The following is a 23,500-nucleotide window of genomic DNA, read 5'->3' as shown; positions in this document are numbered from 1 at the left end:
CAGTATCTCATTGTGGTGTTATTTTGTGTTTCCCTTACAATGAACAATGTTGTGCATCTTTCCATGTGCTTATTTGTCATTATATCTTCTATAAGGAAGGAAGCACATGGCTTATGATCTATTTTGATTTAGTTTTGGCACATGATGTAACTAGCACTACTTTTTTTTTTTTTTAATCACAGCCATACTAACACATGTGACGTGGTATCTCATTGTGGTTTTGATTTGCATTTCACTAATGACTAATGATATTGAGCATCTTTTCATGTGCTTACAGAGCATTTTTATGTCTTCTTGGGAGAAATGTCTATTCAAGTTTTGTGCATTTTTAATTGTGTTTCTTGTTGAGTTGTAGGAGTTCTTTATACATCCTGGATATTAATCACTTATCAAATATACTATTTGCAAATATTTTTCATATTACGAAGGTTGTCTTTTCACTCTATTGATTGTGTGCTTTGATGCACAAAAAAGTTTTTCATTTTGATGAAATCTGGTTTATTTTTTCCTTTGTTGCCTATGCTTTTGGTATCATATCCAAGAAATCATTGCCAAACCCAATGCCATGAAAAATTTCACCTGTTTTCTTCCAAGAGTTTTATAGTTTTAGCTCTTAAGTTTAGATCTTTGATCCATATTGAGTTATTTTTTGTATATGGTCACATTCGTTTTTTTTGTTTTTTGTTTTTGTTTTTGTTTTTAACGTCTTTATTGGAGTATAATTGCATTACAATGGTGTGTTAGTTTCTGCTTTATAACAAAGTGAATCAGTTATACATATACATATGTTCCCATATCTCTTCCCTCTTGCATCTCCCTCCCTCCCACCCTTCCTATCCCACCCCCTAGGTGGTCACAAACCACCTACCTGATCTCCCTGTGCTACGCGGCTGCTTCCCACTAGCTATCTATTTTACATTTAGTAGTGTATATATGTCCATGCCACTCTCTCACTTTGTCACAGCTTGCCCTTCCCCCTCCCCATATCCTCAAGTCCATTCTCTAGTAGGTCTGTAGCATTACTTATTGAAAAGACTATGCTTTCTGCACCTTTTTGAACCTCACTGCCTTTTACCTTTGTCAAAATTAATTTGTCCAATATATATAGGTCTATTTCTGAACCTTACTTATGTTTCATTGTTCTATATTTATGCCAATAACATACGGTTTGGTTTACTATAGCTTTATAATAAATCTTGAAAACAAGCAGTGTTTTATCTCCAACATGTTTTTCCTTTTTCAAAACTGTTTTGACTATTCTAATTACATTGCATTTCCACATGAATTTTAAAATGAGCCTGTCAATTTCTACAAAAGATCCTGATGGGATTTTGGTTGGAACTGTGGTGAATCTGTAGATTATATGGATCGTTTTTGCATATCTTCTATGTCTCTGCATAACTTTTTTTTTTTTTACATCTTTATTGGAGTATAATTGCTCTGCATAACCTTTTGAATAAATGGAATACAGGTACAATAACTGTTTTAGTGTCATTGTCTGATAATTCTAACCTATGTATCAGTATTAATCAGATTTAACTGATTAATAATTCTCTTTATTATGGGTTGTATTTTCCTGCTTCTTATGTATTGTAATCTTTGTTTGGATGTCAATATAGTAAATTTTACCTCATTAGGTACTGGATATTTTTTCATATTCCTATAATATTCCTGAGCTCTGCTCTGGAAGGAAGTTACCTCAAAACAGACTGGTCCTTCCAGATCTTTCTTTTATGAATGTTACCCGGGTCCAGAGCCGTGCTCTAAATAGTAATAATTATTCTCCACTACTGAGGCAAGAACTTCCTGAGTACTCTGCCTCAATGTCCCATGAATTATGAGGTTTCAGTACTGGTTGAGGCAAGCAATACAGAGGTGAGCCAGAAATATTAAGACAGAGATACAAGAACAAGACAGACAAAGTGGGTCTAATAAGATCCTATTTATACCTAGAATAACCAAAGCAATCCTGAAAAAGAAGAGCAAATTTGGAGGACTTGCACTTACTGATTTCAAAACTTACCATAAAGCTACTTATCGACAGTATAGAATTGTCATTGGGATAGAAATACATATCAATGGAACAGAATTAAGAATCCAGAAACAAACCCTGACACATTTGGTCATTTGATTTTAGACAAAGGTGTCAAGGCAATTCAATGAGAAATGATAGTATTTTCAACAAATGGTGCTAGGACCATTGAATATCCATATATTATAATATGAGTTTAGACTCAACTCATACCATAAACAAAAATTTTTAAAACATAAAAAGGAATTGTAGGGGCTTCCCTGGTGGCTCAGTGGTTGAGAGTCCACCTGCCAATGCAGGGGACACGGGTTCGTGCCCCGGTCCGGGAGGATCCCACATGCCGTGGAGCGGCTGGGCCCGTGAGCCATGGCCGCTGAGCCTACGCGTCCAGAGCGCTGCAACAGGAGAGGCCACAACAGTGAGAGGTCCGCGTACCACAAAAAAAAAAAAAAAAAAGGAACTGTAGTCCTAAACATAAGACCTAAAAATATAAACTGTTTAAAAGAAAACAGGAGAAAATATTTGTGACCTTGAGCTAGCTAAAGATTGTTGGGCATGATATCAAAAGCATGATCTATAAAAGTAAAAAATTTAGTAAATTCGATTTCATTTAAATTAAAAAATTCTGTGCTTTAAACAACATTATTAAGAATATGAAAAGAAAAAAAAGCCACAGACTTAGGGAAAATATTTGGAAATCATATATCTGATAAAAAAAACTTGTACTCAGAATACATAAACAATTCCTACAACTCTATAATGAGAAGGTAAATATTCAAATTAAAAATTGGGCAAAGACATTTCTCCAAGATATACAATTTAAATAGTTGTACCTCTAAGTAAATGCATGAAAATATATTCAACACCTTAGTCAAAAAGGAAATGCAAATCAAAATCACAATGAGAGAACATTTTGCACCCGCTAGGATGGCTGTAATCAAAAAGACAGAAAATAATAATTGCTGGTGAAAATGTGGAGAAACTGTAACCCTCATACACTGTTGGAGGGATTGTAACTTGGTGCAGTCACTGTGGAAAATTTTTGGCAATTTCTTTAAAAGTTAGACACAAACTTACCATATGACTCAGCAATTCTACTCCTAGGAATCTAACCAAAAGAAATAAAAACATATGTTCACTAGAAGAATTATATGTGAGTGTTTATAGCAGCAATATTCACAATAGCCTCAAACTGGAAATAGCTCAATGTCCATCAACTGGTAAATGGATAAACAAAATGTGGTATTCCTAATAAAATGAGGTACTATTTAGATACAAAAAGGAACAAAATATTTATACCTACTACCACAAGGATGAACCTTACCAACATTATGCTAAGCTAAAGAAACAATATAAGGGAAACCACATATTATGATTTCTTTTACATGAAATGTTCAGAATAGGCAAATCTATACAGATAGAAAGCTAATTAATGGTTGCCTGGGGCTAGGGCTGGGAATTGGGAGTAACTTGTATATAGACATGAGGGTGATGGCAGCACTGTAAAACTGAATTGTGATGACAGTTGCATAAACCTGTAAATTCACTGAAATTCATTGATTTTCATGCTTTGACCTGGTGAATTTTATGTAATATAAATTATACTTCAATAAATCTGTTAAAAAATTGTTCATTAGGTTGTTATAGATTCTTACCAACAATTACTTGATGAATTTGCTTTGGTGTCAAGATTAAGCTGCAATCATGTTTTTCATGGGGTGAGGATGGGTCTGATTTAAGTCCTTTGAGAACCTGTGAGAAATCACATTATTCCAAAATTAATTGTTCAATATTAGCAAAAGGTATTTTAAGAATTCTCATGGTATAATAAAATGTAAAATATTGCACATGCCTTTCTTCTCAAAGACTTTGTCTCCGTGGATGCTATATTTCTGGTACTTAGCAATTGGTTACACTTGATCCAATGCTGTGCTGAAGATAACTCTTCTATTTCCGCTTCTGAGAATGTGGGTGACTTTAGACCCGATGCTGGCTGTAATCCTATGTCTGTATCATTATATGAGTACATGTGTTTCCTAGTGAAATCATAATAATAATTAACTGAGGCTAGGTCATTTAGAAAATACATCAGTAAATCCAAATATTCCCCATAGTACATGCTGTTACTGACCCACTCAGATCCACTGAAGCAGACGGAAGCACTAATCTGCATAAAATTGCCGTCTGTTAAGGGACCCCATTCTCAAACACCTCCTCAAGGTGTTTAATTTATGCTCATGGTATAATTTATGCTCAAAAGACCCTAGGTATCAGGCTGAGAGTAAACTTTATTTGCAACACATTATTTCTGAGTTCTCTCTTCTGCCCTCTCCTGCTTTCCTCATATTGTGCAGGTTTCTCCCAAAAGAACATTCTCCAAAAATCACATGTGCTGGAATTCCTGTCTCAGAATCTGCTTCTGGGGAAGCCCACCCAAGACATTCCCAAATCAAAAGTAAAAAAGGAAATAAATGCAGTTAAAGTAGTTCAATGTTTTGCTATTTTCATACATGAAAAGTCATTTAAATCACTAAAAAGAACCTAAAGAGTAAAGAAAAAAATTCTGGCTCTACAGGCACCATGCTCTGTTTCATACTGTTTGAGGAAGTGAACTTTACCTCTGTTCTTCTTTCTGCAGGCGCACATTTCTTAAATATTTAATGTACCCTGCATAATGCTTTTCATGTGCTTTCTTTTCTATTTTTTCAAATTTAGTATATGCAAAATCAGGATCCACATAGTTATATATTGGAATCTTTGTGAAAATCGTCCTACAATATGAGCAACACATGTTAATATTTAGGTGTATATATATATGCATTTATTCAATCAGTATTTACTGAGTGCCTCCTATGCCAGGAGTTGGGCACAGAACGGTGAACAGGACAGATTCTAGTCCTTTTATATACCAAGACATTATTACATGTAGAAATAGAATGACATCTAATTTTCTTCTTAACCTAATCACAGGAAATCCCTAAGGTCACTGGGAAGAAGTAGGACCTACCCTAAACCCACTCTTGGAGTATTAGTCAAGTAGGCAATTTGGGCAGTTCTAGATTACAGATGGAACTAGATCTGAATCTGATTAGTGTTTCCTAATAGTCAATTACTTTTAGATCACTGTGATCAAAATCATAAAAGAATATATAGAATAATAAATCCTTTTGTTAAATCATGCTTTCTTAATATCTCAGAGCTTATGAAATAACCATCAGCAATAAATCTATACAGATAAAAAAAATCCAAAGAAGAACTGCAAACTACTCTACATCTCACATTCACTCAACTGGTGCATGCACTTCCTTTCACCTACCACATATTTTCCATAAAAACAAAAAGTACAATTATTCACATCTTTTGGCCTTAGGCTACCTCAGTCTTCAGCAAATTTTATTAATCATTGAGATTCTCACCCTTAATAATTAACTCCTAAGTATAAACCTAGTAGTCATATACAGTCAAATGAAATTTAATCTAATATCTAATATTTCTTCCTGTTTTTGGTAATTTCTCAGTGGTAACAGTAATACAGCTTGAACTGAGTTAAAGACTTTAAGAGAGTGAGGCAATAAGAGAGAAACAAATGCTTTGTTACTCAGATAGTTGTTGATATATTTAAATCTCCCTTCAGGCTCTGGGATCCTTAACCACCGTTAGAACCTAGAAATAATTCCTATATCTGAAGTCCCTCTCTCTGTAACAAGGAGAAAAGGAGGGACTTAAAAAGAAGTAGTACAGGAGGTGCCTAAAGTGACACAGAGCTGCTTACTAACATATCTAAATGCTTATCAGCTCCTTAAAGAATAAACTTTAAGAAATACCTCTGCAACTTTGAGTAGGTGATTTTTTTTAAATGTGCAAAGTACAGACAACAAAAATTACTATGTAAATAAAGCATTTTTCCTCACTTATTTATTAAAAAATTTTTTACTGAATGCCTAATATAACACACTATTCTGAACACAAGACATATACTGCATTAAATAAAACTAGACAAAAATTCTTACCTTATTTTCTTCTCAAAAATTGAAAAGGTAAAAAGCATTAAAAAATAAAACAGCAATTATAATTACAACAACTTAATACACTATAAAATTTCATTACTTAAATGTTCATTACTATTTGCTAGCCAGAAAATAACTGGACTAAATTTTGTATTTCTATTAGCATGGAAAAGAGTAAATTGAGAAAAATAATTATGGCCATGGGATGCTTACGTTAGCCTTCTTCAAAAAAATCCTGGCATTTTGAGATCATCTGATTAATACTTAGACAGGAACAAAATGTTAATGTTAAATTAACACATTATATCTCTATATAGATATATTTGTATAAGCATAAGGAATAATTGAAAATGATACATTTAAAAATTATTTCCAGCAGCTACCTCTGCAGGGTGGGATGAGTTTTCTTTTTTATACTGTATAATTATTTAAAATGGAGTCTGCATAATTTTTATGCGTGTGTGTTTTATGGTACTTGTCAAGTAAAAAAAGAGAGATAAAGACTGCTGTGGATGGAATTTGTAAAATAAAATCATAAAATAGACTATATAAAAACCTAGAATTTTCCAATTGTGGATAATAAAACAATTATAGACTAAAAAATCAAATGGTATTTTAAGAAAATGACTATAAAAGTAAGTGAACTTGAAGACTCACCAAAGGTAAAGAGACAAGTAGAGAAAGCCCAGGGACATGGTCAAGTTTAGACAGTTAAACAAGCAGGCAGAAAAGAAACCCAGTTCATCCTCAAATGTATAAAAACCATTCCTGAGCTAACGGCCCAAATAAAGATGTCAGGTTGACTGGGTTTATTCTCACTAAGCATTGACATGGTAGTAATTTCTTTGAAAATGGGGTAATTTTTAAATTGAGGCTTACTATCACTCATAGTCCTTATAATTGGGGAGGTTTTAGTTCACTTTGGTAAAGCTTATTGAAAATGTGACTTTGAGGGGACTGAACAAAGATGATAGCATAGAGATGAAGATAATGACAATGAAGACGAGAACAACTTGTTTATCACAGTTTAAAATTTTTAATCTTAGATAAATTCAGGCTCTCAGCCATAATTAATGAACATGACTACTCTGAGGACTGTATACATTTCCAAAAGTGATTATTTCTATTCTTCTTCTCTACTTGTTAACAGCATATTTTAAGAATCATCTGGTAAACCATTCACAAGTCCTGGCAAGTACGCAATAGAGATGAGAGGTTAGATGATAGCATTCAGCAACCACTCCTCTGATGTAAAAGAAAAAAAAAAAAAAAGAGAAAATTAAATTTTGCTATTATTATTATTACCATCACTAATTTGTTACAGCAGGATCTGATAAGATCTCTGCATGTCATGCTGGTTATTGTATCTTACAAAATTTCAGGTATTTAATATAGCACATTACCTGAAATGTTTATGCTCTTCTCCAGACCGGATACTTGCAGCTCGGTCATTGGGAAAGGCTATCAGAGCATCCTTTATTAACTCCTTACTTGTGTTATGATTGTGAATGTGTGTCGTGGTTGATTGAAGCATTGCGACAAGTGCATGGTCCTTGTATTTTGCCAAGTCTTTCACCACAAACTGTCCCACAGGATTACTGATCAAAGGGGATATACCTTTTAGAGAATTGAATATTAAGTGTAAATATGTTTTTTTTTTAATTTCCATGAATTAATTACTACACTAGACCACTGGTTCCAACTTAAAGCTAAATCCCTAAGCAAATTCAGAAAATATGAATAATTCATTTAATAAATGGATCTACATAAAACAATTTAGCAAAATAATGCATGCATAAGTAATAAAAATGCATGCAAAAAAACTAAAACATGGTAACTTGAAGGACTGGGTTGGCACACATGAAACTGAAATTTTTATACGTTAAAGAGAGTTGAATATCAGCAATTTCATATGGGTCAATGTATAAGAGATAACTGAGAATTAGTTGAAACAGCAGCAACCAGAAAATCCACGGAATGGTCAAAACCAGTTTACAATATAGACTCAAACAAAGAAGTAAAAGAATAAAATATAAAAACCATTAAAATATTTAATAAATTTTATAGATCACTAAACCAGTGCTAGTCAAAGTTAGATCCTCAAAATGGCAGCATCAGCATCTACTGGAAACATGTTAGAAATACAAATCTTTGGGCTCCAACAAAGACCTACTTAATAATCAACGCTGGGACATAGGACAGAGATATGTTTTAACAGGCCTAGATGCACGTAGAAGCTGAGAACCATTAGATTAGACCACATTTGATATATACAGCTAAGCATTAGTATGTTAAGATAATCCTGTATTAACCAAAAATAGATAAATAAATGGTAAGCACCCCCAATAGCATACCAGGATTAATTTTCATCACAACTTTCTTGGTGGAAGGTTTGCAGACACTACTGAAATATAAACATATCTGATGGAAAGGCTTCAGGGACGAAGACTGCAAATTTTCATCTGTCACTGAGCCAATAATCTCTATAAATTGCTTCACTTTAAAGACTCCAACTTGATGTGGAATGAATAAACATGCCACATTCTGAAAAAAGAAGAAAAGTGACCAATTGCTATAGGCTGAATGTTTGTGAACACCTAAAACTCATATTTTGTTTTTTGCCTTTTTTTTTTGCCACACCGCACGGCACACGGGATCTTAGCTCCTCAACAAGGGATTGAACCCGCACCCCCTGAAGTGGAACTGTGGAGTCTCAACCACTGGACTGCCAGGAAAGTCCCTGAAACTCATGTTAAAAACTCATTGTTAATGCCCTATGGCAGGGGTCCCCAACCCCTGGGCCACAGACCAGTGCCAGTCCCAGTCCGGTCCATAGCCTGTTAGGAACCGGGCCGCACAGCAGGAAGTGAGCAGCGGGCAAGCAAGCGAAGCTTCATCTGTATTTACAGCTGTTCCTCATCACTCGCATTACCGCCTGAACTCCACCTCCTGTCAGATCAGCAGCGGCATTAGATTCTCATAGGAGCCCGAATTCTACAGTAAACTGCGCATGCGAAGGATCTAAGTTGCAGGCTTCTTATGAGAATCTAATGCCTGATGATCTGAGGTGGAGCTGAAGCGGTGATGCTAGCACTGGGGAGCGGCTGCAGATACAGATTATCATTAGCAGAGAGGTTTCACTGCACAGAGACCATAATAAATTAATTGCTTGCAGACTCATATCAAAACCCTATCAGTGAGTGGCAAGTAAAAACAAGCTCAGGGCTCCCACTGATTATGCATTATGATGAGTTGTATAATTATTTCATTATATATTACAACATAATAATAATAGAAATAAAGTGCACAATGAGTGTAATGCACTTGAATCATCCCGAAACCATCCTCCCCACCCTGATCCGTGGAAAAATTATCTTCCACGAAACCGGTCCCTGGTGCCAAAAAGGTTGGGGACCGTTGCCCTATAGGATAGAATTAGGAGATCCGAGCCCTTGTTAAAGAGGGTCCACAGATCTCCCTAGCCCCTTCCACCATGGGAGGATACCACAAGAAGTCTGTGACCAGGAAGAGGGCCCACACCTGACCATGCTGGCACCCCAATCTGGGACGTCCAGCCTCCAGAACTGTTAGAAATAAATTTCTGTTGTTTATAAATTGTGCAGTCTATGGTATTTTCTTACAGCAGCCCAAATGGATTAAGAAAAACTATTGTACTGTTAGGACAAAATAAAAAGCAAATCAAAAAATATTGCTTATAAAACTTTAAGGAAAGCTAATTTATCGTGGTGATATGAAAGTCTTTAGAAATATCATATACAGAATTGACAAACCTTCAAGATACACATTACTGGAAAATTATCTAAGAAAAAATTAAGATTAATGGTACTGAAGCACTTCCAGAACGGCAGATTAAAGACCTCCAAATAGTTACTCATCCACAAACAGAAAGAGAACACTAGGAAAATTGTCAAAATCAACTTCTCGGATATTTGAAAATTACCTAAAATACTGCAAAAGTCCAAAGAGTATTTATTTTTTTTAAATGGCTGAATTCTAAACAAAGAACAGGCTTTGTGGCATTTTTACCTACTGTAATCACATCCTCTTATTCCAAATTCGTGCTCTCCTTGAAAAACAACAGCCTTGCAACTATGGTAACTGTGAAAATGATTAGCCTAGCAGCCATCGAGGGAGAATGGGTTTAAAACTCTCCGAAAACCCCATCCCCAGAGAAGTGCTCATATGTGTTCTGTCTGAAAGCTAGCTGAAAAGCCTAGTTTGAGAGCATGGCTTTAACTGACCTGATTCAGAGCTCACCCTGTGTGAACAACTCTCTCCCTAGGGTTTTGCCACCCTCCCCTTGAAAAAGAATCAGCTGCAACTGTTGAACATCACAGCAACCTGAGATAGCATTAGCATTTAAGGCTAATAAGAAATAAGAGAATAAACAAAGCCAAAAATGTTCAGAGGGTATTAGAAAAGCTCTGACATATTCCTGGCAATCTAGATTGCCACACACACGTGCAAGAGAGTGTATATCCCCAGGAAAGATTTGAGAAAGATCTAATCTGTCACCTCTGCCTGACTTTGGGACTCGGTACAAGGAGGACCTGAAGCCAGAAAGAGTTGTAAACTACCTGGTAGAACACTGAAGTCATGGCCCACTCAACACATTTATACAGAGGTACTCAGCAAAGGCTGTGAGACATATGGAATCAAGGAATTTAAGGGAGTCTCTGCCCAATCAATAGCTGACCACTAAATTAATTGAGCAACACTTGATAGTCTGCACACAGCAAAGAAAACAACCTTTTCAGAATTAGTCTAGAAAGTCACTAAACAAATAAAACAACAACAACAAAGAGCAAAAATCCTATGGGAGATCTGATTTCCAGAGTTCTCAAATTATATTATTTAAAATGCCCAGTTTTCAACAAAAACGTACTGGACACTCAAAGAACTAGGAAGTTACGGCCAACACACGAGAGGCAATAAACAGAAACTGTCCCTGAGGAAAAACAACTGTTGGACCTATTAAACAAAGACAGTAAGTACAGTACTATAAATATGTTCAAAGGACTGAAGAAAAACATGTCTAAAGACTTAAAGGAAACATGAGAACAACATCTCACAAAATGGAGCATATCAATAAAGTACAGAAATTGTTAAAAAGAACAAATAAAGACAAGGGAATGTAGGAAACTCACAAGTATGTGGAAATTAAACAATACACTCCTAAGCAACTAATGGGTCAAAGAAGAAGTCTCGAAGGAAATTAGAAAATACTTTGAGATGAAGAAAAACTAAAACTCAACATGCCAAAACTTATGGAATGCAGCAAAAGCACTGATTAGAAGTAAATTTATAGCAGTAAGCACCTATATTAAAAAAGACAAAGGCCTTTGTCATGTAATACATGAAATAGAGAATAGAAAACAACAGAGAAAATCAACAAACCTGAAAGTATGTCTTTGAAATGATTAATGATATTGAAAAAAAACTTGAGCTAGACAAACCAAGCCAACAACAACAAAAACTCAATTTCTTAAAATCAGGAATAAAAGAGAGGACATCTTTACCAACTCTACATCAATAAAAAGGAGTATGAAGGAATACAATGAACAATCATATGCCAACCAATTAGATAACCTATATGATATGGACAAATCCTCAGAAAGACACAAACTTCTGAAAATGGTTCTAGAAGAAACAGAAAATCTGAATAGCCTAGGATAACAAGTAAAGAGATTAAAGTAGGAATTTTTAAACTTATGACAAAGAGAAGTCCAGAACCAGATGGCTTTGATGAATTTTACTGAACATTTAAAGAATTAGCACCAATTCTACAAAAACTACTCCAAAAATTAAAGGGAACACTTTCCAAATCCTTCCATACCAGTTTTAGGCTAATGTAAAAAGTAAAGACATTCAAGAAAATAAATCTACAGACTAATGTCCTTTATGAATATATATGCAAAACTCTACCAAACATTATCAAATTGAATTCAGCAACACATACAAAGGATTATCCACACTATGTACAACTATGTAAAACTCCTTTGCCATGTAACATCACATATTCAGTCTTGGGAAGAATTTTTTGGATTAGACTTCAAAAGCACATACAACAAAAGTAAAAAATAGACAAGACTGCATCAAACTAAAAACCTTCTGTTGAGCAAAAGAAACAGTCAACATAGTGAAGAGACAGCCTACAGAATGGGAAAAATATTTGTGAACCATCTAACTGATATAGGGTTAATATGCAAAATATATAAGGAACTCATACAAATCAAAAGCAAACTAATAACCTGGTTAAAAAAATGGGCAGGTGCAGCAGAAACTAGGTGGCGGGTAGGGAGTGAGCAGCTCCGCGTCGCCACTGCACCTACAGTGTGCCTCGGTAGTGGTGAGTCCTGGTACAAGACCACAGTTTGATAAGCCGTCTCCTACTGCATTAAGGATGGCCAACCTCAGCATGAGATAGGCCTCTGGACATTTATGGCTTAAAGTCTTTCTGTAAAAATCTACTACTGGACAGATCTTCAAGATGGCGGAAGAGTAAGAGGTGGAGATCACCCTCTGCCCCACAAATACATCAGAAATACATCTACATGTGGAACAGCTCCTACAGAACACCTACTGAATGCTGGCAGAAGACCTCAGACCTCCCAAAAGGCAAGAAACTCCCCACGTACCTGGATAGGGCAAAAGAAAAAAGCAATAAACAGAGACAAAAGAATAGGGACGGGACCTGCACCAGTGGGAGGGAGCTGTGAAGGAGGAAAGGATTCCACACACTAGGAAGCCCCTTCGCGAGCGGAGACTGCGGTGAGCGGAGGGGGAAGCTTCGGAGCCGCGGAGGAGAGCACAGCAAGAGCGGTGCGGAGGGCAAAGCGGAGAGATTCCAGCACAGAGGATCGGTACCGACCACTCACCAGGCTGACAGCCTTACGCACCGGGGCGGGCAGGGGCTGGGAGCTGAGGCTCGGGCTTCGGAGGTTGGATCCCTGGGAGAGGACTGGGGTTGGCTACGTGAACACAGCCTGAAGGGGGCTAGTGCGCCACGGCTAGCCCGGAGGGAGTACGGGAAAAAGTCTGGAGCTGCCGAAGAGGCAAGAGACTTTTTCTTGCCTCTTTGTTTCCTGGTGCGCGAGGAGAGGGGATTAAGAGCACTGCTTAAAGGAGCTCCAGAGACAGGCTAACAGCGCGGACCCCAGAGATGGGCATGAGACGCTAAGGCCGCTGCTGCTGCCACCAAGAAGCCTGTCTGCAAGCACAGCTCACCCTCCACACCTCCCCTCCCGGGAACCTGTGCAGCCCACCACTGCCAGGGTCCCATAATCCAGGGACAACTTCCCCGGGAGAACGCATGGCGCGCCTTAGGCTGGTGCAACGTCATGCCGGCCTCTGCCGCCACAGGCTCGCCCAGCACTGCGTACCCCTCCCTCCCCCCGGCCTGAGTGAGCCAGAGCCCCCTAAGCAGCTGCTCCTTAAACCCCATCCTGTCTGAGGGAAGAACAGACGCCCTCCGGCGACCGACACACAGAGGCGGGGCCAAATCCAAACCTGAGCACCCGGGAGCTGTGAGAACAAAGAAGAGAAAGGGAAATCTCTCCCAGCAGCCTCAGAAGCAGCGGATTAAAGCTCCACAATCAACTTGATGTACCCTGCAACTGTGGAATACATGAATAGACAACGAATCATCCCAAATTGAGGAGGTGGACTTTGAGAGCAAAATTTATTATTTTTTCCTCTTTTCCTCTTTTGGTGAGTGTGTATGTGTATGCTTTTGTGTGAGATTTTGCCTGTATACCTTTGCTTTCACCATTTGTCCTAGGCTTCTGTCCATCCCTTCCTTTTTCTAAATACTTATTTTTTAATTTAATAACTTTATTATATTTTACTTTATTTTATTCTACTGTATCTTCTTTCTTTTTTCCTTCCTTCCTTGCTCTCTCCTTCCCTCCCTCCTTTCTTTCCTTCTTTCCTTCTTTCCTTCTTTTCTTCTTCCTTCCTTCCTTCCTTTCCTCCCTCCCTCCCTCCATCCCTCCCTCCTTTCTTTCTTTCTTCTTACTTCTACGAATTCTTTCTCTCTACTTTTACTCCCTTTTATTCTGAGCCGTGCGGATGAAAGGCTCTTGGTGCAACAACCAGGAGTCAGTGCTGTGCCTCTGAGGCGGCACAGCCAACTTCAGGACACTGGTCAACAAGAGACCTCCAGGCTCCACATAATATCAAACGGCGAAAATCTCCCAGAGATCTCCATCTCAACACCAGCACCCAGCTTCACTCAATGACCAGCAAGCTACAGTGCTGGACACCCTATGCCAAACAACTAGCAAAAAAGGTACACAAGCCCACCCATTGGCAGATAGGCTGCCTAAAATCATAATAAGGCCAAAGACACCCCAAAACACACCACCAGATGTGGACCTGCCCACCAGAAAGACAAGTTCCAGGCTCATCCACCAGAACACAGGCACTAGTCCCCTCCACCAGGAAGCCTACACAACCCACTGAACCAACCTTAGCCACTGGGGACAGACATCAAAAACAACAGGAACTACGAACCTGCAGCCTGCAAAAAGGAGACCCCAAACACAGTAAGATAAGCAAAATGAGAAGACAGAAAAACACACGGCAGATGAAGGAGCAAGATAAAAATGCACCAGACCGAACATGTGAAGAGGAAATAGGCGGTCTACCTGAAAAAGAATTCACAATAATGATAGTAAAGATGATCCAAAATCTTGGAAATAGAATGGACAAAATGCAAGAAACATTTAACAAGGACCTAGAAGAACTAACCTCAGAGGTTAGTATTTCTACACTGTAGTTTTTAAGTGTTAAGGTTATCTATAGGGCCCATATTCTTCCTGTATTAAATGTCAATTAATCCTTCAATGAAAACTCAGCAAAATGCTTTGATAATAAAATAATAGATAACACATATATAACGCTTATGAATTCGTGGGCACCGTGCTGAATGCCCTACACTTAATCCACAAAATAATCTTATAGTTAGGTATTATTACCATCACAATATTACAGATAAGAAAAGAGGCACAAAGAGGTTACGGAATTTACCCAAGATTACACAACTAGTAAATGGTAGCGCTGGGATTGAAAGACCAGGTGTCTGGTTCCAGAATCTCATGCTCTTACGTACTACATATCGCCTTTCTAGATGGTGTGAGATAAACGTGCTCCAGAACTATGTTGAAACTCATGAACTATCAGGAACTTATCCTCTGATATAAAATTTCTCTTTATCAATCCACCAGCTGGAGAGAGAATAGTCTATAGGTAATCTTTTTGTTTTCATTCTGTAGGAGAAATAATCATGCGTCACTTCACTCTTCTTTTGTAAATTATTTGCTTATTTTTCCCATTTTAAAGGCTTCCCTAACGTCTGAAATTAGAATTTCCCATGCCTTTTGAAGTTTATTTTTCTTAACCTTAAAAATATTTTTAGGAATAGTATGTGCTCCCTGTGGAAGACAAAGAACATAAAAACATTAAAATATGAACTGCTAGCCCTTAATGTACTTATTAGTAAATTTCCACTGCCCAATGTAGAGCCACAAAACGTAGCATCGTAACACAACAACTGTTTCTTCTCACAGATCTACAGGTTGGCTGAGGGGCTCTACTTCACGCTGTAGCTTAGGACCAGAGGGCTGGCTGGGACCTTTTCTAATGGTGATGACAGTTTTAAAACGTGAGGTGGGTCTTACAAGCTGTCACAGAAAGATCTTGCATTCACTTCCATTAAGTTACAAGAGCAAGTCACAGAACTATATGTACACTGTGGCCCCTGTGTTTTTAAAAATTCAACATATTTTTGTAGCACATCTATGTACAAAGAAGCCTCAAATCAGCTTCAGAATGACACACACCAGACAGTTAATTGTGGTTACTTTTGAAAAGGGGGCTGAATTTTCGAGCAATGTTGTAAGGGGGGAGATTGTGATTTATGTGTGTAAGAAGTTTTTATAAGAAGAATATATATGCTATGATTAGCTGTGTCATTAAAACATTTAAATGAGCCTAAGAGAAGAAATAGTAGTTGTGTATCACTCGGATTAAGTAACTGCTAACTGATGCAACAGAGAAAACCTGATATCTGAATGACTTAACACAACAAAAGTCTGTTTCTTGTGCACATAAAATCTGATGAAGGTTGGCAGAGGCTCACCGCTCACAGATGACTCCGAGGTCCCGGCTATGTACGTCGCGTGGCTCCACACCTCAACACGGGCTCTCTCTGTTTGCTGCTGAATGGAAGAGAAAGCACAGAGGTGCCGTACTGACTCCCTCGTGCCTTGGTCTGGAGGTGACCCTTCCTAATTACAAGTGGACTGGGAATATAGTCTCCCCAGGAACCCAAGGAGAGCAAGACAGGATGTGGATGAGGTTTGCAGTCTCCCATAAACTGGTGTATAGTGTGTGCTCAATAAAGAGCAACTACTGCAATTGCTTATGTCAACAACCCTCTTAGTTAGTTGGAGGAGTTTCTGAGAAGGCCAAATTTACCTTGAAATTCACCAAGTTTTTCTTGTGCATACTATGTAAGACATGTTTTCAAATACAGGATTCCATCTAATTTCCAAAAGTACCCTGTACACCTCAGCAGAGAGGGCTTTCACCAGTACCTTTCCGCATTGCCAGTTGCAATAACCTGTTTAATCTCAGTAGGCTGGGAATTTTCTCCTAACTTTTGGTTGTATGGTCAAAATCATAGCCACCCACCACCTGACTGAACATACCTGAACACCCGAACAGGTGCCATTAAGCATATTGAACAAACAGCATCTCCCCTGGGACCGATACAGACAAGGATTACTGGGAGGATGGTGAATTACTTTTCCTTGTTATTCAAAGCTAGCATGTCTGACAAAGAACCATTTTCCACCTCCAAGAAGGACTCCAAGATGGGTTTTTAGGAATTCAGCCTCAGCAGATGTTTGTTTACACAGTGATTTCCTTGGTCCCTCCTCCTTTACCACTTAGGAAGAAGGCTTTGGTTTTGGACCCCTTAATTAAGTTCACTCACCAGTGTATGGATTCAGTGGCCAGATTCAAAGAAGACACTTCATTAAAATCCTACTGCAAATATCACGTTGTTTCAAACAAGGCCTCCCTAGCCTTGGGGTTATAAGCCAAGGCCCTGTAGAGTCCATACCAAATCAGAGTCTCGTCACCAGCAGGTTTGCAAACACTGAGAATGTGGTGGAGGCACCCAGTGGAGATGAGGAGGTGTGTAAACATCACTGTGTGAAGTGAACAGATACATGGAAAGGGCAGCTGCTGTCCCAGGGGTCCACGGTGACGAATGGGATCTGCGGGGAGTCAGGATGCTCCGAGTCAGGGGAGGGCAGGGCATATGGGCTGTCCGTTCCTCCGGGAGCTGACTGCAGCCTCTAGAGGAAGATGCACAGAAGAGCTGGCCAGCAGGTCAGCTTCCAGTCTGGACACGAGGGCACACTGGGGAAGACCCAGGGGCAGGGCGCTGTGATGCCGCAAAGTGCTGGGACTGGACCCCCGTGCCGGGACCGGGGCAATCAGCTCTCAGGGAAGCCTGGGGCGAGGGGCAGGAGGATCCTAGGTAAACGAAGCCCACAGACAATCCCCAAATGGTGTCTGATTCTCATGTTCACCTTCCTTCTTTAGGCCTGCTTTTAATATTTTGGCTACAAGTTCCTCTTTCTTATTGCCTGAGAGACTTCATGGAGCAGTGAGAGGAGAAATGGATTAAGAGACAGAAGGGCTGCCTCAGGCTGGGAGGAGTGGAACAGTATGGGCTCTGGAGGAATTCAGACCGGGCCGTACTCCCGGTTCTGTCACTTTACCAGTCCGGAGAATACTGCAAGTTCTTTGTCTGCCAAGTGGGTTTGACAAGCCTCATCTTATAGAACTGTCGGAACATATGTGATATATGTAAAGCACCTGGCACAGTGGCTGGCGATGTCTGGGTCTTTCATGCATGGCAGTTATTATGATGCTTGTTTTCATACCAGAAGAGACTGGTCTTCTCTGTCCTAGAGATACTCTCATCTCTAGGAATTTTTCATTTTATCCAGGAGATGTCAGAGACTATGCGGGCCTCTAGGACAAAGAAAGCTGAATTAACCGAAGTGCTCCTTAGCAAGTAACCCTGAGTACATTTTCCCTATCAGAGAATGTTGTTTCATTTATGGAGGCAGGGGTTTCACCAGGATGCAAATCAAACCTTACAGAATTTGTGTCAAGGACCAATAATTCCCCTGCCTCCCAAAACCCCCCCGATTTTCATGTGTTTCATCACCACCAAAATCTGGGCCCATTTAGGAGTTCTGCCAGATTACACTCAAGACAAATCTCATATATTAACGCATATATGTGGAATCTAGATAACTGGTACAGTTGAACCTCTTTGCAGGGCAGGAACAGAGACGCAGACATAGAGAACGGACATGTGGACACGGGGGAAGGGGGGGTGGCATGAATTGGGAGATTAGGATTGACCTATGTACACTACCATGTGTCAAATAGACAGCTAGTGGGAACCTGCTGTACAGCACAGGGAGCTCAGCTTGGTGCTCTGTGACCACTTAGATGGGTGGGGGGAAGTCCACCAGGGAGGGGATATATGTATACGTGTAGATGATTCACTTCGTTGCACAGCAGAAACTAACACAACATTGTAAAGCAATTATACTCCAATTAAAAAAACCCGATAACTAATTAATGGAGCGGGCTGGGGCTCCTCCAGCCCAGGGCACAGAGTGCCAGCACAGGGGCTTCTCAGCATCCCACCACAAAGGAGACAATATGCATAAAACACCTGGTTTGTTTGGGCACTGTGTTCACCTGCACTGGGGCAAAAGCACTGGACCCCTGCTCACTATTATCACAGCCTCATCTAGCCCACCATGCAGCCAACTTAAAATTACCTCCCAAGGAGGGATTTGCAAAATAACCAAACCTCAAAGTGTTCTGGCTAAGAGAATTTATACTTCACTGCTCTCATCTGGACTCTCTCCCCACCATCCTCACTGGGTTTTTTCATCACACCACCTTCCTTATATAATAGCGGCTCTTATACTCTCAACGTCTACAGGCAGGTGCAGGGTCTTTTTAATCTTAGCATCATCACTACCAGCACAGAACCTTCCAAAGAGCAGATGCTCAATTACAGATGGGAATCAATGAGGCACTGAGTGAGGAATGTCACTTATTACTATTTAATTTTGTCGGCATTCTTGAATAAGCTAAGGACATCTAGGTGTATATCTTTGAATTTTACAAAGAGAAAGACAAAGGTGAATAAGACAAACCAAAATTTGACTAAACTTTACTTTGCTTTTCATTTTAAAACCACAGCATTCTTTCACATTTCCAAGAAAATTCCTATTCCAAAGCCATATTATCTCAGTCCAGAACCCCAGAAACATACAAGGAGTTTTCACATCGTACTACAGGGTACCTAAACTCTTACGCTTAAACCTGATAAACAACAACAAATATGTGATCCATGTCATTTATAAACTTGGATTCTGAATCTAAAGAAACATTCTAGTGAAAGAAACAACATTTGAAAGATACTAGTGTAAAACAGGAACACAAAGAAGATATATATTATGATCTTTCCAGCCCCAGCTTAGCCTCTCACTACTGAAAAGGTTGGCAGCGTTGGTCAAACACAAAGTGAAGAAGCTGCCTCAGACCTCACTAAGGGTGGGAGGAACTGCTAGACATGACCTTGGAAGGCGCACTGGCCTTGACAAGAGTACCAGCCCTGGCTGCAGCTCTGGCTCGGGCTCGGGCTCGGGCTCTCTCTTCCTCATCTTTCAGAGCCTCCTCATAGAGATCTGGTAAGGCACTGGGGACGGTACCAGTCACCTTGGCCATAAACTCCAGGACTTTCATCTTGCTGGTTTCAGCGTGGGCTCTCCGGCCCCACAGGAGCTCATAGCACGGGAGATCGCTGTCGCACACCTGACGATACACCAGGTACTTTTCCTGCACCAGATCTTCTGTGATAAGCTTCCTGGGCTCCCCAAAGATTATGTGACACCTTCCAACATAAACACCCAAACCATTCAGGAATTCCCAGATCTCCTCCTCAGAGGCGCGGTCGCCATGCAAGAAGATCACACCGAGGACAAGCATCAGAAGCCCATTCTTCCGAAACCGCCCGCCACTGCTCTGACGCCCATCATCGCTGACATGTAGCTTGCTGACAAGGGCATAGGAATCACCACCCGGCTTGACTTCCTTCAACTCAAGACCAAAGACCAGCTGAACGCACTCAGCAGCTCTCCTGAGGATCTCAGGGAACTTCCTCTGGTACCTTTTGTTCACAAGCTTCAGCAAGTCTGCCTTTATAATGGGCTCTTCCACTGTATACTTCTCCAGCAGGAATTCTATCAACATTCCCACCTTCTTGATCAGAGGATCTCTCTGAAAGCTCTCACCGGAGGCTGAAGCCTGGGAGGAATTTTTCCTTGCCTCAACCCGGCCCTTGGCACGCACATCAGATCCTGGGCCTGAAACCCCTGCAGCACAAGAGCTAGTGGCTGGGGCTCCCTGAGGCTCCTGGCGAGTGCCAGCAGCAGGGGAGCTCGGGGGAGTACCCCGAGAAGGAGAAGAGGGGCACGAGGGCGACTCTTCTCTCTGTGCTGCAGTGGCCTGAGCACCCTCGAGATTCTGGGTCTCCCTCCGGGCCTGGTGGCGCTTCTCGCGGGCACGGAGCTTACTCTTCTGCCCCCGAGGCATGACTATGGGCGGGGACAGCAAGCGGGGGAGTGGGCAAGAGAGCAGGTGATGCTGGAACCTGGAGGAGGGAAGGTGAGAGGGTGTGAGCACCTTCAGCAGGGAGGTCCCACCCTGACTTGAAGAAGGCCACTCTGCACGTTTCCTTGAGGGCACTGCTCTAGGAACCACTAGGCTCTTGTTCTTGGTCAGCCTGTCCCCTGAGAACCCAGTGTAAGAAGCGAGAGTGAGTGAGCCTCAGGCTACAGCCTGCCAGCCCTGCCTGTGGCTGACGGCGGTGACCACAGATCCTGGTAGGGTAGGCCCTCTCTGGGTTCCAAGGGTCCCTTTCGTTCACAAACAGGATTGTCACATCGACTCTTGGTAGGGCCAGGACCTCTTTCCTGTGCTGCTCTAAAGGTGACACCTCAAAGCTCCCTGGGGCCCACGAGAAGGAACTGAGTCATGGACACTGTTGGGGTGCACAGCGCTGACAGTTGTGTGGGGCCTGCTCTGTCCTGAACTCGTTGGTCCTCAACCATTCAGCATCCTCATCTTGTCGACACCAAGGGTCTGGGACCCCTCCTGCTGCCCCTGGTGTGGCACCCTCAGACGAAGGATCTCGTCTCCCTTAGAAATGATACAAAGAAATGAGGAGCCTCCGCCTGACAACCATGCTCTGGGCCTTCAAGGGCTGAGCAGAGGCCTGGGCAGGACTCTTTATTATGCCTTTGAAGGGGTGGAAGGGGGGTGTGCTACCTTCAGTCGTCATTCACAGTCCCCACTGGGTCTCCTGGGAGTATCTGGGGGCTCCTTTCTCTCTTGACTTGAGGACATTTCCTCACAGTACGGCCCACAGCTCCCTGAGACTGAACAGTGGAAGTGACGATGGCCTTACCTGGCCACAGCGCCCCTAGTCTCCAGAGGCTGAAAGCTGCAGCAGGCAGGCTGAGGCCCTATAACGTGTGGTCCTCCCTCACGGTCCCCATTTCTCACTCAGGGCAGGGTCTACGGTTCCTCCCTCTGCTGACCCATCACACCAAGATGCTGACTTCCCTGTGAGTTCCGAGTGGGGAACTGATGGGCACTTGTGCCTCACATCTGTGCCCGGGGGCGCCTCTAGGAACGACAATGGAGAGGGACTCTGCGTGGTCCCCGCTGGCACGGGGTGGACTTCCCCCCACAGTCCTCAGCATCTTCTCCGTGAGTCCTGGCAAATCCCGGAAATCCTCCCTCCGCTGATCTGAGTTCGCTTGCATTACATTAAGATTCTCACCTTCCTGAGATCCCCAAGATGAAAGAAAGGGTGAGCCACTGCCAGTCACCCCCGTCCATGCCCTCCCTGGGTTGGTAGCAGGGGCTGGACTGCGTGGGACCCCACTGTTGCGGCATCGTTGGCCTCTTTCACCCTCACTCAGACGGCATCTACGCTCCTCCCTCAGCCCACCTGAGTCTTCTGGCCTCAGATCAAGGCCCACATCTGCCTGGATCCCTGGGGCCCGAAGTGAGGGGTGACACAGCAGGCTACCTCTACCTGGGGTTTCCCAGGGCTGAGGGGGGTGGGAGTTTGTGGGCCCCCACTGCTTTGGGTGGGTGTGCATCTACATCATCCCTCAGTGTCCTCACCCTGACGCACAGCAGGACTTGGACATCCTCTGTGTCTTGACTTGACGTCTATCCCCTCATACTAAGGCCCCCAACTCCCTGAGACCCGCTAGAAAGAAAATTTTCTTGTCTCTCTAGCTACAACTGTGTGTGGACTTGCAATGCTGACAGGCAGGAAGAGATTCTGTGGCCCTCACTATTGTGGTGTAGGTGGTCCCCTCAATTCTCAGGGTCCTCTCCTTGGTTCCTGGCATTACCTGGAAATCCTCCGGCTGCTCACCTGAGCCCATACTCCCATCAAGGAGGTTCCTCACCTCCCTGCCATGGTCCACGAAAACGTGAGTGATATTCATCAGGTCACCATGCCTGAGTCTCCCTCCCAGGTCTGAGAGTAGGAATGAGATTCTATGTAGTTCACTTCTTTCTGGGTGGGGCTCCCTCACGTTCACTCGGTGTTACCACCTTGACTCTCGTTAGGAACCAGGCTTCTTCCCTATGTTGAATGAGGCCTCTCCCATTAGACCCAAACCCTGACGTCCCTGAGACCACCCTTGGAGGAACTGAGAGGGCAATTCAGCCTGAGAGCTCTAAACCTGGCTTCCCAGGGCGAAGGCAGAGGTGGCACTTTGTGGGGTCTCCTCTGTTCTGGGGGAGTCGGTTGTCTCATTCCTCACAGAGAATTTGTGCCTTGACATCGATCATGGCCTGGGACTCCCCTTCTTCTGCTGAACCGGGCAGCCAGCCCTTAAAGCAAAGCCCTCATCTCCCTCAGACCCCACAGGCAGAAGTTAGGGGGCACCTGAGCCTGCCAGCTCTGCCCTGGGCCTCCCGGGGCTAACGGCAGGGGCAGCATGAGATGCAGCTCTCTCCACTGTGTATGGAGCAGTCTCCATTTCCTCACTCAGGATCTTCACCTTGACTCTGAACCCTGCCTGGGACTTTGCCCTCTGCTGACGTGAGCCCATGACCGTCAGAAAAGGTCCTCATCTTCCTGGGACCTGAGCTTACAGTCAGAGTGAGCCTCATTCTGCCAAAGCTGATCTGGGGCTCGGCTACACCTGGTAACAGCAAGGGTGGGACTCTCCAACCCCACTGTTCTGGAGTTGGTGGCTCCCTCAGTCCTCATTCAGGACTCTGGCGTCCAGTCCGGGTAGGG

The 23,500-nt window shown here is 41.9% G+C and overlaps 2 protein-coding genes across 2 annotated transcripts in view; both read right to left on the bottom strand.

Moving 5' to 3' along the window:
• Nucleotides 1–23,500, bottom strand: part of CFAP47 (cilia and flagella associated protein 47) — a gene marked incomplete at both ends in the record, with an annotated part of 506,613 nt that overhangs the window by 415,168 nt on the left and 67,945 nt on the right. The window contains 5 exon segments of the mRNA XM_082864365.1: nucleotides 3,688–3,784; nucleotides 3,885–4,068; nucleotides 4,651–4,803; nucleotides 7,443–7,656; nucleotides 8,394–8,583. Of these exon segments, the coding sequence (XP_082720491.1) occupies nucleotides 3,688–3,784; nucleotides 3,885–4,068; nucleotides 4,651–4,803; nucleotides 7,443–7,656; nucleotides 8,394–8,583 (838 nt within the window).
• LOC309977874 (melanoma-associated antigen B4-like) lies at nucleotides 19,717–20,763 on the bottom strand (the record flags this gene model as incomplete). The annotated part of the gene is made up of 1 exon (XM_082864233.1): nucleotides 19,717–20,763. The coding sequence occupies one exon, from the start codon at nucleotides 20,761–20,763 to the stop codon at nucleotides 19,717–19,719; it is 1,047 nt and encodes a 348-aa protein (XP_082720359.1).

The sequence above is a fragment of the Leucopleurus acutus genome, assembly GCF_964270905.1.
Source record: "Leucopleurus acutus genome assembly, chromosome: X".
In the NCBI taxonomy this organism is placed as follows: domain Eukaryota; kingdom Metazoa; phylum Chordata; class Mammalia; order Artiodactyla; family Delphinidae; genus Leucopleurus; species Leucopleurus acutus.
This window is presented reverse-complemented; position numbering and strand designations above follow the sequence as displayed.